At 35.3% G+C, this 19,692-nt stretch overlaps 1 protein-coding gene across 1 annotated transcript in view; it reads right to left on the bottom strand.

Moving 5' to 3' along the window:
- Positions 1–19,692, bottom strand: part of NDST4 (N-deacetylase and N-sulfotransferase 4) — a 224,440-nt gene that overhangs the window by 22,543 nt on the left and 182,205 nt on the right. Inside the window, exon 7 of the mRNA XM_075998102.1 lies at positions 10,779–10,961. Within this exon, the coding sequence (XP_075854217.1) occupies positions 10,779–10,961 (183 nt within the window). The remainder of the gene's footprint in view (positions 1–10,778; positions 10,962–19,692) is intronic.

Genomic DNA, 19,692 nt, shown 5'->3' with positions numbered 1-19,692 from the left:
CGGTGTCTCGATTTTCTGCAATCTTTTTCTTTAGTATTAAATCTCAAATCCTCTATAGTCTAGTTTTAGCCTAACTCTCTAATCATATTTATCACTGTGGTACAGAAGGCTTAACTATTCTCTATTTTTTTTCAGTTAAAAATGGAGCAGACTCTGTTTTGCTTAGGATACAGATTCTCAGGTAGAGGTCAAATTTTACAGTCTCTCTTGAATCTAGCTTTCTTCATTTAATAATTTCAGTCCAATGGAGAGTGAACCAAAAGTATACTTAAGTCCTTAACTATACTCTTAAAGATAAAGTCACCCTCCTTGTATTTCCTGTTTCCAACTTACCTCCAGCTGTAAAACTGCTGCGATCACAGCATGTGCATTGCACTCAGAAGTAAAAGCCACATCTTGAAGAGCCTGCCTTCCTGAGGCTCTGTATGACCCTGTGGAGCAGAGCTATCTATATCTCCTGGACTTCCTGCCCATTTTTGCACAGGAATGTGATGGAGAAATACATTTCCATCTTATTTACTCAATATATTTTTGAAATTCCTTGTTACAGCAATGTCCCCTCAATTGTTTCTAAGTACTGACCCATGAGAAGGCAAAGAGAATGCGCCAGAATGTGAGTCAATGCACTACTTGCTTCGGCAAGAAAGTCCTGTTAAAGTTGAGAATGTAATTTTAGCAGAAACAACCATGGTACTTAGTGATATAGTTAGTTTATATCCTGGCACTGGCTTCTTGTCTAACAGTGCATCAGCAACAAACAATTCGAGCCTGTTCATGGACCACACTTTGAGTAGCACTATTCTGAGTTAACAATTGCCAACACTAACCCAATGGTTCAGTTTTATTGTATTCACTATCATAGAAATACTTGTGTCACCTTGAGTTATATAGGTATGTATGTTTAGGGATGGGTTCTTCCTATCTTGTTCAGATTGGCCTCAAACTCCTGGGCTCAAGTGATCCTCTTGCCTCAGCCTCCTGAATAGCTGCTCCTAAATCTCTGAATCGTTTCTTTTTTTGCGCAATGCTCATATTTTTCTCCAATTCGTAGTCAAAAGGTTGCTGATTCTTCTAGCTTAAGCTAATACCCCCCATAAACCTCTCCCGGGCATTTTAGAGTGGCAGCACAGCTTAGTTATTAAGAGCTTGAGCTCAGGGGCGAGACTACCTGTGCCTTACACAGTTTTCCTAAATTCTCTGGACTTCAGATCCCTGTCTACGAAATAATGATTGATGGCATCTGCCTCACTTGCTTGTTGAGAGCATTACATAAGCAATTATATTTAAAATGACTAAATCATGCTGTATGTAGAGAGTGTTTATTATTTGATTTCACGTTGGCCCTTGCTTTCCTTTTGTCCGGGTTAGTTAGGTGATTGGAACAAGAGAAAAAAGTGAATTATCCTGGGCAGGATGGGTTTATGACAGGTGTCCATCTTGAGAGCAGACTTCTCGGTCCCTTGTCAGAATGCACTGGCGCCCTGGGTGGCTGCCCCTCCACAGGACAGTTTTACCTCCCACAGTCAGTTGGGGACACTTCTGGGATCTGTAAGTTACTTTGTAGAGAAATAGTTTGGAGTTTCTTTAGCAGACTTGAGGGTATAGGCTGCTCTACCAGATGACCCCCAAAACCCTATATTATCTTAATTCAACGTATTTCTGTGTACACTCGCTGCCTGGTTCCTGCAACTCACACATCCATGGTTTCAGCACGACTCATTCAGATCTCAACCCAAATATCACCCCATGCAAGTGGCCTTCCCTGGTGACCATGGCCAAAGCTTCCTCCCTCTCTTGGCTCCTCCTGAGATTTTCCTGCCTTAATTTTTGTTGTCACATTTCAGCACCTGAAATTATTTGTGTATATGTTTATAGTAATTTTATATGGTATATAGTATGGTTATAATTTATAATAATTCTATAATAATAATAATATTAAATCTCATGTTAGCAGTAGGCGTAGACAGATTTTGATGTATGTTTGAAAACTAACATAATATAAACTGTGTAGACATTTTGCATCTAGAACTCCTACAACAAACTATCTATGACTCCTGATTCTTTCAGGGCAGCTCCAGAAGCTAGTTCTTGCTATATACTCACACTATCACTTTAGAATTTAAACATTATTTTCTTTGTGCTATCATATTAACTGCTTTGTTTGTAAAGAACTTCATTTCTGAGCAGTATTTTAGATGTGAATCAGTAGAAAAGCAGTTGCCATGACCTATACTCATTGAATTTCCCCACACATAACCCAGCAAAGAGCAAATCTCAGAGTAGGTGTTCAGTTAATTTGTTCAAATGAAGGTTTCTTTATGCTCAGCAGGGGTAGAAGAGCAAACTGATCGATTATTCAGTGCCACTATTGAAAGTCAAAGTCTTATTTGTGCGATCTTTCTTCACTCTGCATGTTCAACTCAGCCACTTATCGTCTTTATTGCAGTGCACACCTCTCTCCATTCTAATTTCTGTTTGCAAAACTGGTGGAATAAAATGTTCACAGAAATAGGAAGATTTAATATAAGACTTGAAAAGAGCTGGCTTTGTCTCTAACACACAGATCATGGATAAACCTGCCTGTTTTGGTAGGCAATGACACTAGTCATATCTAGTTGTATTTTCCCAGGAAATGACACTGATAGGAGTAAACTATCAAATAAAATACTCTGTATGCTAAGATGTTACCGTACTTGATGTTCCAATTTTCTTTACTAACAATTCAATTTACATTACTACAATTTTTCCCATAGGTATCTTACAGTCGGTGGCATTTTGGATTCTCCAATCTAGGCAGATTGTCTTTCTTTGTAACTGCATTCTTTCTATGTTGTGCTATTTTAGAACTTTCCAAATGCCCATTCCTGCTTTCACCTCTTTCCCTACTTCCCCTTTTTCCATTAATCACAACTTTATTAACAGAGTGTTTACTTTTCCTGTTATATATTCTGGAAATGTTTGTTTAGACTTTTCCTACTTGACTTTTCTTATATTGTCTGAATATCTGAATACTGGTGAACATAATATCTAACTTTTATTGACCACCTTATACATTCCAGGCACTTGCTTGACATAGATTACTTCTAATCCCCAAAGCAACCTGGCAAGACAGATATTATTATCCCTCCTTTATAGCTGTGGAAGCCGAGATGCAAGGTGTTTTATTTAGGTCTTGCTGAAGGTCACACAGCAAGTTAATTTTAGATTTGGAATCCAAATTCGAGGTTGTTCCTGCAGTGAAATTGTGTGTTTGTGTGCATGAATATGTGTGTTTCTGTGTGTGTGTGTGCGTGTGTATGAAGTTTTTGGCAATGATTATGAAGTTTAAAGGATCTTCCAAAGAAAATCTAAGCCTTTCGTTGCACTTTTATGCTTTGTTCTATTGCTATTGTTTCCATTTTAAAAGTCAAAAGATTACAAAGCAATTATATCCCTTTTCGTTCTTGAATCCGATTGTTCCTTGCACAACCGAAACTGCAATAAACAGTAATGTACTGTTTTAAGTAGCACTATAGACATATTTAAACTTTGAAAAAGGAATTCAGTTAACATTGCTTTAGGCAGCGTATGATTAGGGCACCAGCCTAGAGAACAGGCATGTGACTGAGCTCTCAGGTACAGGAGATGCAGGTGGTTTTTGTACAAGGAGTATGAGACTAATTTACTGTTAAGTATACACAAATGAGGTGGGCAAAGAGTTTCCTGAAGCAATGAGCAAGATTTAAAAAGGGCAGTAGATTCTGATGAAATTATGTTCCTTAGAAGGCAAGAAGCACTGAGATTTTTTTCCCCTCCAAATAAGTAAACATTGCCAATTTGCAATCAAGGTAAGAAAACATGGATTCTAAAGAAAAAAAATCATACCACTTACCTTATTTTGAAGTCTGTATTTTTACAGAACACACGAAAGTTACTTTTGTTCTTATGAGATCTAGTTATTCCAACCTTGTTCTTTTGCTACTAAAAAAAAAAAAATTGCTTTGCTCATCACTTCTCCACACCCTTGCCTGCCAAGGTCGCCAAGAAGTTATCAGTTCGAGATTGATTGTTCCCATCCGTGTCACGTGCCTGTTCAGATAACTAGGACATGCATACATACATAGACTGTAATAGTCAAAACTTTAAAAGTGCCCAGCACTCATGGTAGAAGGAGTATTTTGTAAATTACAGACATCTCAGAGGTTATTGGTTTCCTTTTCGTGTCCCCTCTGTTCCCCTTCTGCTGCGTGACCTCATTGGGTAAAAAAGAATGCTATGAAAGACATTTTTAAAGAATTATTCTTTTCCTTCTTATCGGGATGTGTTGTTTGAAAATTTCTTCTGCTTATTAAGTTCTGCCTTATACAAGTCTATACAAATCCTTTCCAATTCTGCATTGTTCAGGCTGGTGACTTTCAATTTTTTTTTTTTTTTTGTCTTTCAATGTCATTTAAGCCTAATACGATTCACGTGTACTGATGAGGAATTTTAATAGGCCAGGGATGTGTTATTCTCAGGGCTTCCATTGGCAAATCCTTAGGGAAAAACTCTAAAAGTGACACCTTCTTTACCAACAGTCTGACTCTGTTTCTGCTTCATTTAAACCCCCCAGTCCCTCAATTTCTCGGGAAAGCCTCTCCCATTTGAGTGCCCTGATGCATAATGAATCCTCTGTCTCTACAGAATGCTTGTAGCACTTTACACACTGGTTGGGTACCAAAGTACCCTGAATTACAGAGGCGTATAGATGCCAGTCTCTGAGGTCAGGAGTAGATGGGAAGGGGCCCGTGGTCCAGCGTGGGTCTGGGGTGATGTCTTCAAGAGTGCTGCTTTAAGCACAAAGCATCCCTAATTTTTTGTAAACATCTATAGATTCTTCACTATCTTATACCCATTTATTTAAATAAACTAATACTATTGGTATTTTTCCATGAAATAGTCTCATAGTAAACTTGACTCCAGGAGAAGGAGGAATGTTTACTCTGTAGCTCCATCTTTAATACATCAACTGCAGTGTGAATTGTATTTAACTCATGCTGGTTTTAAGCCTGAGGCCTAGTGAAGCGTGTGTAACTCACATGTCTCTTTATCTTGGGAGCTATTTTTTAAGTTGCATGGAACTCATACATAGAAAACAATAAAAAATAACAAGTTTTTCATTTAAATCAGGATCATTTTGTTTTTGAAGTTTTTATTTTATTTTTGTAATAAAACACTGTGGCCTCAAGTGGAAAAAACTTTCTTTTTTTTTCAAGTGTGGCAGTCAATGTGTTAAACTGATGACAACATCCTTCTCCACATAGTACCCTATGCTATTATTTGTGTTTTAATAAGTATCTTGGCAGGGAACAGATAGTCAAATTAATAAAAGAAACTTTATTTTTAAATGTTTATTAAACAGCTAGTTTAATACAGTTCTGTTCACTCATAGTATGATATTAAAGTTACCAGATATTTCTGTAAGGCACACACAAAAAATTCGGTTTCTTTTTTTGTGGTTGTACTTCGATTAGGTGCACAAATATATTTTATGGAGATTTTAATTTAGAAATTACAGAAGTATTACTATATTATTTTATATTATTTTTAAAGGAAGCAATCTGCAAGTAGTTTTTTTTGTAACTGAACCTCCATAAGTGGTTTCTGGGGGGGGGGAATTTGGTACTTAACAAGAACATGTTCACAACTGATTGACAAGAAAAAAAATATCCAAAATTTATGTCACCATTTTTGGGTGTCAGAATGTCTGACATCCTCATGTAATCAAAACAGCGTTTCATTATAAATTAAAGAATTAAAATCATGAGCATCATTTCCATCTTTGTGGGGAGAGGAGGTATTTCTGAAAGGTTGAAATAGCATACTATTGCTGAGTTAGGAAGAGAAATGTAACACGGTCACATATAAATTTAAATTTTGGTTAGGAAAAAGCATTCAAGATGATAATGAAGTCTGTCCTCCACTCTGTAATCTGTGAAGTGATAAAAAAAAAAAAAAAAACTATACTGGCTTTATTTTACTGGAAAGACTAAAGGATGAATGAATGAAAGCAAAAGTGTGCCATCACCACTCCTGATTGCCCAGGTATGGGGTCATCAGTCGTAGATCTCTCTTTCCTTACTCTCAGCCCAGCCCACAAACAAGTTCTACCACTTACTTTGAAAATCTTTCTCTCCATTATCATAAAGCTGTTCAGGTCTTCCCTCTCTCACAGGTAGACTATTGTCCTAACTGTAGCTCCTCCCCATTTTTACCTGCCCTGACAAAAAGCTTCTGGTATAATCTTTATTAACCACTTTGTTTAAAGCTCTTCAGTCTCGTCCTCAGTGGCTAGAGCTTGTGGCTCCCTGCAGCCCGTCAATTTCGAATCACACACGCAGCTTCCAAAGCTTTCCCACTGACTAGCACCTGCTTCTCAAGGTTATTTCTCACTTCATCCCTACTTTCATCCAAGAAACAAATGTGCTACTTTCATTGTTGTTTGTATACACACACACACACCTCTGCTTTTCATTATTTTGTCACAATATTTTGAAGATAGCAGCTAACATAGTCTCACCCCTCAAAGTTCGCATGAGCTGGTATATGGCAAACACGATTGTCTCCAGTACTGCGTAGCAAATGCAATAATAGAATAACATGTAAGTTCTAGGGTGGTAAAAAGAGGAATAAATATTGAGACAAATTCAGAGCGTTATTGTGTTCCTATAACAAGGGGCTATCATGATTTGTAATTTCCATGGGAGTAAAGACCTTTCTTTTGATTATGTAGGTTGGATAAATTGACATGAAACATACCGTCTTGTTCTTCTGAAGCAAGGAGTTGTCCCTGAAATCTCATTATACCTACAGTAGATGGTAGAAGTAGATTTGGTTGGTTAAGTCTGTGGTCCCCGACACCCAGGGCTGCAGACTGGGACCAGTCTGTGGCCTCTTAGGAACCAGGCCACACAGCAGGAGGTGAGTGGTGGGTGAGCGAGGGAAGCTTCATCTGTATTTACAGCCGCTCCCCATCATTCACGTCACTGCCTGAGCTCCAATTCCCTCCCACCCCCATCCATGGAAAAATTGTCTTCCATGAAACCAGTCCCTGGTGCCAAAAAGGTTGGGGACCACTGGGTTAAGTGCAAAACCACCACCTTGCTGTGGTTGAAGCTACATTGGACTAAGGAGTAAGAAAACCCAGGCATTAGTCCTGACTTGTCTCTAATAAGCCAAGTGACTTAGAACAAGACACTTCACTTCACAAGTGTCATCCATTTCCTCTCTGAAATGAATAGGTTGGGCCAGATGTCCCTAACTTCTTATTCTGCTCTTACAATCTATAATTCTCTGTGTCAGCATTCCTTCATTGCTTCAACAGACACATGATAGAACTTCCAGTGTGTATGCCATTTGTTTATGTCACAGGCATTCAAATCTCATCATTTCTAAACTGGGGCTGGATGCCTTGACAGCTAGAGTCAAAAAACGTGCCAACCACACTGCGATTCCTTTTCCCACTTCTTTAACCCTGGAGACACCGGCAAGAGGGAACCTGAAGCCTTTTGAGCATTCTCCTGGTCACGTAAGCAAGCAGGAATCCACATCATGCTTGGCATGTTTGTGGATAGTGAGATCTGGAGTGACTGAGTGAAGATTGAGACTGCACTAACCTGACAGTTTGAGAGCTTAAAAGCATCGATTAGTAAATGTGCAAGAATTTGACCTTCCAGCTGCCTCCATGTTGTGTTTTGGGTTCCTATAATGATAGTTAAAAAAGCAAAATAAAGAATCTCTATTATTTCATACTTGGTACTGATTATTTCTACCAAAACAATAAGGGACATGGACTCATATGTGCGTGAGAGTATAATTTTGAGAGGCTTACACACTAGGGACTAAACTAACAAGGATACAGGCTAAAGATCACACATCAAGTATATCCTCAGCACACATTCCCATATTAATCATATTAATCAGCTTTGGAAGAATCAACTTCCAATGAGAGGAGCACAAAGGCATTCAGTGCTGCACTTAATAGGCTACTCATTGGCAGATATTCACATTGCACTTTTTAATTAGGTGACAAAGCAGCTTCACATATATGATAGTTGGTGCTAATGAAAATTTACATGAGGAACCAAAGGAAATCAAATAGATGCTAAGATTATCATTTTACACTTTTTCTTTCTATTTGTGGTAATAAAAAAGTGTGAATTGAAAATCTAAAGAAACATAACAGTTAACTTACTTTTAAATGTGAAATACACTAAGTCATGTTCCTAAATACAAAAAGGTGCCTTAACATTTCATTTGGACAATTTGTAACAATGACAGAGAAACATATTTGTTCACATAAGTCTCTAGGATTGTGAGGAACGGGCTATAATATGTTTAACAATCAATGCTGGCTTTGCTTATTTTTTAATACAACTAAATTCATATGGTATAAAGGAAATGATGACAAGGCTTATAGTTTTTTGTGTGTAGATATGAAAATAAGAGATAACACAAGGAAGAGAACTCAGGAAGTATTATGCACTTTGTCATTACTTCACAACTTGCAGGTTTTTGGACATCATTTATGATTGGCAAAATCACCAGATTTGCTGCAGTAAATGAACTGTTCTCAAAATCTCATGCACCTGAATAATTCCCTCTTGAACTTATTCTTCTGTGTTTCTATTCCTTGTTTTAGATATATCAATATATATCAATATATATTGATATTTAGATATATCAATATAATTCATGTGATAGCAAAGGGAGTCTTTCAGTAAAAAACATTTTCTCTTGAGTGCCATTTAACAATTTTTACAAAAAGCTATATTTGATAATATATGTAAAAGTTCTAAACTTATCATTGTTGTAAACAACAACAATAACAAAAATTTGTGAACTCTGGGAAACTTTTCCTGATTTATTCTCTTTATCAAGAACTTCCTAGGAATTTATGACTATGATACTATTCAAAATTAAAATATGTCAGCAAGTGCAAATTATATGTGTATATTAATATTTCTTATGTCTTCCAAATAGTATATCATTCTCTAAAGAATGTCTCATTTTTTATTTCTAATTTTCACTTGTACCCCTAATTAACTAGACCAGTATTTTATAATTAACAAATAGTCAATCAATATTTAGAATCATCATGCTTACCAAATCATACTAGAGCTGATATATCTTAGATTATATTCACTCTTTAAGAAAATAGCATTACTGATATCCAAATAATACCAATAAACATGATTCTTTATTTTAAAATGTTCAAACAATGTTAAAAAATACAATTCACCAAAGAAAGAGGAGTAGAACTTCGGACCACTGACTGATTATTTCTATGTCAGCTTTCTGAAACCCTTGTTAATTTGGCTATTTTCTACTGCTACTGCACCATAAATTATAGATATATACAAGCACATGTGAGAAAAGAATTGATTTGCCATCAATGATTTGTCCATTTTATAAAAGTGTACGAGCTCTTTTAAGTAACTACCATTATGGGGAAAAATGCTTTGTCTTTATGAAATTCAACGTCTATTTGGTGTGATGCTATACATTCATGATAATGAAGCTCCAATCTATTTATCTGGATAGCTAACTTACATGCCAAATATGTCAATGGTCAAGCAATTTATTGGAAGGGTATATAAGTAGAATGTGTAGTTTGATATAAACACAAATGGGGAAAGGCTGCTGAATACGTTATCAGAGTATGGTATGACTTACTGTGACAGTCAGTTTTAAAACACATTTTGGGACATATGTTAATAAACAAGAATAAGGAAAAAATCCACCACTAGCTTTGAGGGAAAAAATGTATTTTATTCTTCTTTGCATACCCTAGAGCAAGTTGCCTTACTTTACATGTAACAGAAGCTCAATAAACATGCGTTGAATGAATTTATGACTGTATAGACACAGACTGGTATGTGACATTCTTTATGGAATAAAGAGAAATAAATGGTCTTGAGGAGAGAGAGAGAGGATGGTAAAAAGTCTGTTTCATGGTGATTTCTCATTAACGATGATGCTACTTTCTCTACCGACTGCTTAGCGGGGGGGACCATCAGATCTGCTCTCTGCAGCCAGCTTATTGATTGTGTGGGTCGATGTAATCTGATGCATAAAGAACCAAGAAATGAGAGGCAGCATTCTCCTAGATAACTGCTAAGAAGCAGATAGTTTACATTTGATGCATCCAGGCTAAGTGGCCCCACACGAAGTTGAATTATTAGTAAAAGCAATTCTAAAACTGACAATTCTCTCTTTTATCAGTATGTCTAGGTCTCATCTTTGTGAAAGATTAGTTAGCTTTAAAGAAAAGTGAAGATATAGTAAGAGAAACTAAATCTCTATGAGTAGAAGGTAAAAATTGCTTCTCCTTTTTTATATACAATGTTTTATGCATATGCATATTAGGGTCTAGTTATAGGGTCTTAGATTACAGTGGCTCTTGGTTTTTCTTTCTCTACGTATCCAATGTCTAACTATTTTACTGCTAGTTAGTGCTCACACTACATGCAAGTCAAAATGATGAGCTTGGAGAAGATACCAAGCATAAAACAACATCCTCAGTGCAAAATTTCCAAACCAACCACACAAACAAAAACCCAGAAAAACAAGCAAAAACTGCAAACATTTTATCTATAAAGCAAAGTATTGTTGAGGAAAAGAATGAAACTATTGCAAAAAAGAGTAATTTGTGTTAAATACCAGTTTGAGTATACCCAGCAAAGTGCCTGACACAAATTAGACACTCACAAATTGCTCATTTCTTGCCTTCCATTCCAGGAAAGAATGTTAAATGTTACCTGCCAGAGAGGGTCTTTCTGCTCAGGGAAGAGCTCAAAGTACTTGTGGGCCAGTTGCACGGGAGGCAAAGTTTGCAATTTCAGGTTGGTCCAGCTCTGCACAAAGTTGGCCAAGTTCACAAAGGTATATAACCCTAGCCGGTCATTCCCATAGTTTGATAAATGGGTCATGAAAATGCTGATCTGAAAGATAAATAAAAATAACCACAAAATATCATGTGCTTAAGCTCAAAAGTAGCTGTACCAGCTCCAGATAGCACCTCACCTAGCTTTGGAATTTCATGAGGAGTACAATTATCTTTTTAGGTGGAAAGCCACACATTTAATTTTCACATACAAATAACACTTAAATGAACTGAAAATTGAAATTAAGATTGTCATTCCATCACTGCACATTAAAAGTATAACATTACTTTTCATATTATTCTTTTTTGCCTATTGTGGAACCAATATTATCAAACTCAAAATCTATTAACTTCCAGACTAATGAAGAACCAATGTTTGACCAGTTCTAAAATTGAACAATTTTTCCAGATGTTTTCTGGTTTAAGCATGCGTATAAATTGAAATGGAATCAGACTCGAGAAAACTTGTTTCTTTGTGATATAATGAAGAATTCTTATTGCAATAAGTTGTTAATGTTTGCACAGAAACTGATTGTATTTAGCCAAAAACTCTTTTGTACTAATTAATCCTTTTACATCTTTTCATACCTCAAATACCTAAAAATATCATGGCATTTCAGTCTTGTTCTTTTGTGAATCAGAGATTAAGTAAAAGTGAAATTAGACTGATTACTCTTGAAAGAGAAGCCAAAAATTTAAATACAATTACCGATATAATCTATTGTCCATAAGGTAGTGTAGGAATTTAAAAAATACTGCATAAAAGAGAAACTGCATAAGCTTGATCTAAATTTCAGAGATTATTTATGCAATTCATAAAAAAGAGATCATTTTGTGCCCAAATCAATATTTTGTTCTTGTTCTTCAATCTCACATTATTTTCAAATAAAGAATTATTAAAAATTCTTTTTACTATTAGTATATTGATCTATAAATCTTTCACAACAATTGAAGTACTATAATGAAGTACCTTTTAAACTTTATTAGAAAAGTAATATAATGTTATAAATAATAATATTAGAATAAATATAGCATCTAAAATTAAACAGAAAATAGTATAGAAGAAAAGTCAAGTGTTTCATGGCTAAACTTTTATATGGATGATCACTGACTCATTTTTAAAGATTTATATTTCTTGATATGGCTATTTGGATTATTTGGAAATAAAAATGAGTTTGCAATAGCCATTCCAATATCATTTTCATTGCAACTTGGTTACATATTAGCCATTCAGTAAGGCTCTACTGTAGACCTTATATTCCCAAGAGCTAATATGCCGTTGGACAACTGCAAATACCCCAAAAAGAAGTCTTATATCTTAAAAATAATGGAGCCATTGCCTTGTACAAGAATTAAAAAAATACTCTGACAAGGCATTACAAGTCAAAGACACTAGGCTCATTTCTGGGATCCTCTTTCTACTTTGGAAAAGACATTCTCTATTTTGTGTCATAATAGAACACTGAAAAGGACTCTCTAAGGAAAACCTACTTATTTATGTCTTTATTTTTTTTGATAGGTTCCTAGGAATATTTATTTATTTATTTATTTTATTTCAGCATATTTCAGGGGTACAAATGTTTAGGTTACATATATTGCCTTTGCCCCACCGAGGCAGAGCTTCAAGCATGTCCATCCCCCAGAAGGTGGGCACCACACCCATTTGGTGTAAATATACCCATCCCCTCCTTCCTCCTCCATCCTGCCTAACACCCGATGAATGTTACTATTATATGTACACATAAGTGTTGATCAGTTAATACCAATTTGATGGTGAGTGCACATGGTGCTTGTTTTTCCATTCCTGGGATACTTCACTTAGTAGAATTGGCTCCAACTCTATCCAGGATAATACAGGAGGTGCTAGATCACCACTGTTTTTCATGACTGAGTAGAACTTCATGATTTTATTATATATATATATATATATATATATATATATATATATATAGCACATTTTATTAATCCACTCATGTACTAATGGGCACTTGGGTTGTTTCCACATCTTTGCAATTGTGAATTGTGCTGCTATGAACATTGGAGTGCAGACGTCTTTTTTATAGAATGTCTTTTGTTCCTTTGGGTTGCCTTATTGAAATGATCAGAGTTACTCCATGCCATGTTTAAAGGTAGAGAAGAGAATGCGGCCTTAATGTTCTTAAATTACATGAAGTAATATCTAAAATTTACATAGCACGTACTATGCATTAGTCAGGGTTCCAAGCTCTTTACACATATGAAAGAGTTAAACCTTCACAATGCTCTTCCAGGTAAGTACTGTTAGTGTCACCTTTCTTTTTTACAGATGAAAAAGCTGTAGAACAGAGCAGTTAAGTAACTTGTCCAAGTTCCACAGCTAGTCAGTGACCCAGCAGTAATGCAAACCCAGGCAGTCAAAGTCCCATTTCTGACACATGATATACCTGAAACCTTCATCTAAACACTTTTATATATATTGAGTTTGACATCCATCATGTTTTTCCTTTTGTATTAAAATAGAAAAAGACAAAGAACATATTTCTATAGAAGATGGTGGGGAAAAAACTATGTAAGTATTATTTGGCAACTTAAAATTTTCTTTTTTCTTTTTAAATTGGAATGGCAAAAGACAAAATATTTTTGTAATTTTAAATGAAAACTTTTAAGAAAATGAATTACAGTATTTGAAAAGAATATTAATGATGGAATGCAAATTTATCTTGGAAGATTATGTCATTCCTGTTATATTTCTAGTCCTTTATTTTTTCGCCTTGGGGTGTAGTCAAATCTTTTTATTCTAAAGGCCAAAAAAGAGAAAGGCTATTTTAAAAAAATATTCTTTATATAGCTTATTTAGGTAGAAATTTAAATTAAACCCCTAAATGTTAGTTGATATAATGGTCTTACCTGAGATACATATGGAATCATTTGGACAAATTCAGGTGCATATGTCACTGCCAAATATTACAGTGGCCAATCTCTCACTCAAGGTCTTTATTTCAAATAGGAAGTGCCCTCTTGGCAGGACTTAATTACAGAGTTTCTAGAACGTAACATGGTATTAGTAGTCGATGACCATATAATTGCAATTGTTGTCATGAGAATTTCTTTATAATCGCCACAAAATAATATGCCTTTGATCCCAATAAGTACACATTTAGCTCACGTCACTACTGTAATTAAGAAATAAGACAGTGTAAGTACTGTGCTTCAGGATAATTATAGCTTCCCAGGACTGAAATGATGATGAAAAATCAGGCTGTAGGCTGAGTACCTGAAGAATATAACAATATCCTAGAAATCTACCACCTGCCCTCCAGCGCTGTTATTTTAGGGTGGACTTTTAAGGCACCTGAGAGTTTCAAAAGACTGATGAAATTATGAGTAAAAAATATTTCCTTAAGAGTATTGTAAAGATGATTTTTATATCATGGGCAGATGTATATTATCATTTTATTAAGGTAGTAACATATGTTTTTAAAAGATCATTGCAGCAGACTCATTCTAAGATATTTTTTCAGAATTTCCTTAGGAGGATAAGCATTGTTCTGGGAAAAAAGCATGAAGCTGAAAGCAGGACAAATGGAGAATCTGTCTCTGGAAGAAATCGGAGTGTGGAGATGTGCAGTTCTAAGCAGAGGCATGTTGCTGCATTTAAAGTTTCCTGGACAGAGAATAAAAACACACGCCCTGGCCATGCTGGTGGCAGTCACTTCTGTAAGGGGCAGCCTGTGCACGTGCCTTGTGGTTGGAAACAAATTAGCGCTGGTATATGGTCCATTGACTGCACTTTAAGAAAAACAATTCTGCAGGCACAGCTTAACTGCATATCTGGCTTGCTTAATGCACCTATTGTGCAGACAGAGGATTTTATTTTTAGTATTTCTGGACAAATGGCTCATTTAAAAAAGCAAAACCAAACCGATTTCATAGAGGCAAATTAAGAGTGGACATGATTGAGGCAGAAATGAGGGGATTCAAAGAATAGGTGGTATGAGAGCGTAGCAAGTCATTTTTCATACTTACGACATATTGCTACTATTTTTTACATGACAGCATATGTTCCTCTGTTTATCCTGTTCTTTTATTTATTTACTTGGATTGTTATTTTCTTAGTGTCTACGAAGAATAGTCTTGCTCAGGACTGTAGTCCCCGAAGTACCATCTGGGGGAAGTATGACTGCTACATGGGTGGAAATTGTTTGTATAGATGATTCTCTGTGCCTTAAAATATGGGAGCTCAGAGATATGCATTGGTTCAGACAAGGAGAACTTCATCTTTCATATGACGAAGACAGGCCAGGAGATCTTGTTCAATAGATGAGTTGAAGAACAAGATATTCAGGAAGTGCTGATATCAGTAGGCCCACTTGCAGCAGGCCTTTCTGCGATGGGTAGGTGCCCTTGTGTCCGTCACTAGCACTGTCTGCTGTCCTTATCTCATCCACACGTGTTCCTCCCTCAACCCTCAAAGCTCTCAATATCATCAAATATAAAGCCAGTCTCAATTCTCTCTTTTATCTGTTGTAAAAATATGCAAGCAAGCTTGTGGGTACTCTCATCGTCTAATTATTCATCAGAAGTCTAATTATTCATTAGAAATATAAAGTTTTACATTAACCCAATTGCGAAACACAATGTGCATACACAAAATGTGGGAAGGTGTTACATATGGAATAAATCCATTTAGTGATGCATCTATAGTCCAAGGAACAAGGAGGTTTTAAATACAGTGCTATATAAATCTTGATAATAGGTAATTGGGTAAATGCAATTGAACTTCATATAGATAACCCTTAACTGTGTGACAAATCACTGTCACGGTGACAAATGAAATGGTAGTAAATAAATGTAGGCAAGAAGCTGTTCCCCAAATACTTAAGATGACAAGTTATACAATCACTTATGTTTTATAACATTTTATTTTTGCCTTTCTTATGAAGCTACCTATATCCAAAATAGAGGAAGTAGAGAAGAAAAAAGAGAAGAACAAAATTAAAATTAAAGGACTCATTTTATCCATAAAATGAAGCATCAATACTCTCTAGGTTGATTTTCATTGCCAATGCTTTTCCTACTCGTATGACAAATGCAGTTTAATTGCAAATTGTATGGTCATTAATTTCAATACAGTATCTTAAATAGAAATTTAAAAATCATTGTTTAGAGCATATTTTTAGTTAAAATACACATTAAAAATTTGAGTAACTAGTTCTGTGCCTTGTAGTACCTTTAAAACTCAAATCATTTCCAGAGTCGTCTGATATACAGTTCCTAGGGAAAAAGCTACAATAATAAAAGCAGAAAGAAACAACAGTTTTGCAGAGCAAGAAAAGAAGTACCCCATTTTGAGGCAGCTCATATTGTGCTCTTGGCAGAGCACAGCATTTTTCACCATAAATAGTAGCCGTTAATTTCTATTTTTTGCCCTCTGTGGCTCTGACAGTGTGCTCCTTTTCAGAAGGAGTCCATTGTGTTTAAAAATATGTCCATTAGCTTGTTAAATTATTGATTATGCTTTTAGTTCTCATAAAACGTGAAGATAGATGGACTACAGAGATAGGAATCCCTGATGGCCCATCTGATGGCCTTTGGCATCTCATACTCATATTTTTCTTATAAAAGGTAATTTTGTGTCTTTATTTTAGTCTTGATATAGGCTAGTACCACACAAGAGACACCAGAGTCAGGCTTTGCTTCATATTACAAATTTGAATGCAAATAGCACTTCTTGATTTAAACACACATGATGTAAATGTTGGTAATAATTTTAGGCAACCGTGTCCTGGGCAACTCTTTAGTCCCAGGCAGCTAATAACCTGGTAAATGCTGACATCTGTGTTCTGTGTTCTTAGATCTCAAAAGTAAGAAAAGTTTGTCCAAACCTACTATAATGATATTATTATTTCACTCAATCTAAAGACTGGTATTACTTTGGAATCCACTTATTTATATGCCATTTTATTTTTCAGTAGCAAAACATATTTTGGGATGGTTGCTTAACGGTTGATCTTATCTTAACATGGTATGCTGCTGAATCATAACATTAACTTTAGAAATTGGTTTTATGTTCACTTTTGTTTTGTTCCCTGATTAGGGACAAAGAAACTACCCTGTTTAGAGAAAAGGAAATGAGGATCAACGTGTTCAAGTGACCTTTCTGGGGTTGTACCGGGAATCCCAGCAAATCTGGCATTCAAAGTTGTCAATCAAAGTTTAGTGTTAAGTCAACACTTAACAAGTTAACTTCAACAAGTTAACACTTGTTGAAATGGTAGATCTTACGTTAAGTGCTGTTACCACATTATGAAAAAAACTGGGCATGTGAATCCAGAATCAGCATTCTTTAGTAGACTGTGGTTCTAGCAGAACTTCAGAAACAAGTTTGTCAAACTTCCTTCTACTTTCTGCTTCTTCTCCTTCTATCATTTTAATTATCTGGTAAATTTTATTTGTAAAAATCCTTTATTACAACTAACATTTCTTTATAAACTTTTCCTAGAACTGATTGAATGTAAAATTTCAGTTATATGTTTTTAATTTGGCAGGGGGAATAAGAAAAATAAAAAAGTTGATATTTCAATATCAATATTTATGCACACACATACATTTTAGCTGATTAGTGGCTCTAGACATTTCAAGATAATGAATACCGACAAAATAAATGAATTTCATTTAGAAATATTTTACTTCTCTTGTGACACTAAAAACAGACAGTAAAGTTTTCTACTAAGAAATTGTACTAAGAAGTTTCTACTAAGAAATGTGTCATAGAAATAGAAAGTAACTGTGGTCTTCTAATCTCAAAGAGACACATTTCATGGATTTAGACAGACTTTTCAAGATGTATTTCTCTAAGAACTACTCTTAGTAGGAGAAGGAAAAATAGAGAAAGAAAAGAGGAGAGGAAAAGGAAGGAAAAAAGAAAAAAAGGAGGAAAGAGAGAAAGAAAGAGAGAAGAGAAGAGAAGGAAGGAAGGAAGGAAGGAAGGAAGGAAGGAAGGAAGGAAGGAAGGAAGGAAGGAAGGAAGGCAGGCAGGCAGGCAGGCAGGCAAGCAAAGAAAACTCCAGATTCACACCATCAGTAGGTAAGAAGAACCTACATATTCTTTTTTTCTGAAAAAATGTAGCTGCTAACAATGGTTTTTAGTTCATGTCTTTAAATCTCCACTCAATATAAACCCTAGTTATTGATCTTTTTGCTCAGCCCTTCCCTGAGCAGAGGGGCTCTTTGCTCCATGTGACTTTCAGTGTGGCTTCATAGAAGATGTGTATCAGCAAAAGCATTTATAATTAATCATTATTCCTAGTTGATGTTTGAACATCTCATATCCTTGACTATTGAAAAGAAGACTTTTTTTCTTGGGTGTGTGAAAAAGCTAAACCTTTGCTTTATAATTCAGAGCAGGTTTGATGAAGAAAATAATGGTAATGCAAGAATTAAAAAATCAAGAGATAGTGATTAAAATATCCCAGAAATCTTTATTCCATAAGTCTGAAAATATAGAAAAATAACTTTGGGTTGCTGTAATAATTCATATGGTTTTGATTTACATGCAATGGGACAATACATGAAATTTAGAATGAGAATGCCTGGGTTTTATTATTTTCTTCATTATTTTCTTATTTCTTCATTATTTTCTTCATTATTTTATCAAGTAACTTCTCTGAATCTCAGACTTCTTTACTGGTCAATGAAAACAATAACTTAGTTTACAGGTTTGTTGTGATGCTTAAATGAGTTGGGAAATGCCAAAATATTTTGTAAAATGAAATCATTGTATGAAAGTTATCATTTTGCATATTCAACTAAAACAAATTTAGAATACTTAACATATCAAATATAATTAATTTATTTGATTTATATCTCAGAGATAATGTCTTTTGTAGGCAAAGTCAGTGTTTCTTCTGATGAAATCATCTGTATATATCACGGCTTATGACAATGTAATTTCTAGTTAAGCCAGAAAAAGCCGGATACAGGTACACCAGAGTGAAAATGACTATATTTGATTCCTAATACATGAAGCTCTTTTGTGGTCTTCAAAAGAGCTCTGTTTTTCTAAGCTTTAATTTCTTTTGAATTGACAAATAATAATTGCATATATTTATGGGGTATAATGCAATGTTTTGATACATGCATACATTGTGAATGGTCAAATCAGTTTAATTAGTATATCCATCACCTAAGATATTTATAGTTTCATTGTAATGAGAACATTTAAAATCCTCTTTTAGTTATTTTGAAATACACAAGAAATTATTATTAACTGTAGTCACTATGCTATGCAATAATACACTAAAACTTAATCCTAATAAATGCAAGTTTGATCCATCAGAATCACCTCTGGCAGCTGCAGTTAAAAATCAATATAGGAGGAGATTGTTAAATGGAATCCTTTGTTTCATTTCAAAAAGTGCAATGAGTAGATTTTGAAAGCAGACACTACTGGAGGGTAATGCCTCACCCCTATGCGCCCACATCAAAGAACACTCCTCAGCCCTCTCCCCCATTCCCTGGCCCTTCAGGGCACTCCCCACCTGGCAAGTTATGCATTTGTTTTGCTGTATATTGTCTATTTCCTCACTCCCATGTTAGACTGCAAGCCTCTTGAATACAAGGACTCTGCTTCTATTGTTCACTGTTGCACCTTCAGTGTTTAGTAAAATGTCTGGCTCATAATAGGTGTGCAACAAACATTTGTGGAATAAACAAATGAATTCTTGGTAATGCATACTTTTTTGCCTGTAGACAATGTGGAGTAACTTACTTGCTTTCCAATTATTCCCCCAAAGTCTAAAGACGTGATG

Source organism: Microcebus murinus, chromosome 27 (assembly GCF_040939455.1).
Source record: "Microcebus murinus isolate Inina chromosome 27, M.murinus_Inina_mat1.0, whole genome shotgun sequence".
NCBI classification, from domain to species: Eukaryota; Metazoa; Chordata; class Mammalia; order Primates; family Cheirogaleidae; genus Microcebus; species Microcebus murinus.
This window is presented reverse-complemented; position numbering and strand designations above follow the sequence as displayed.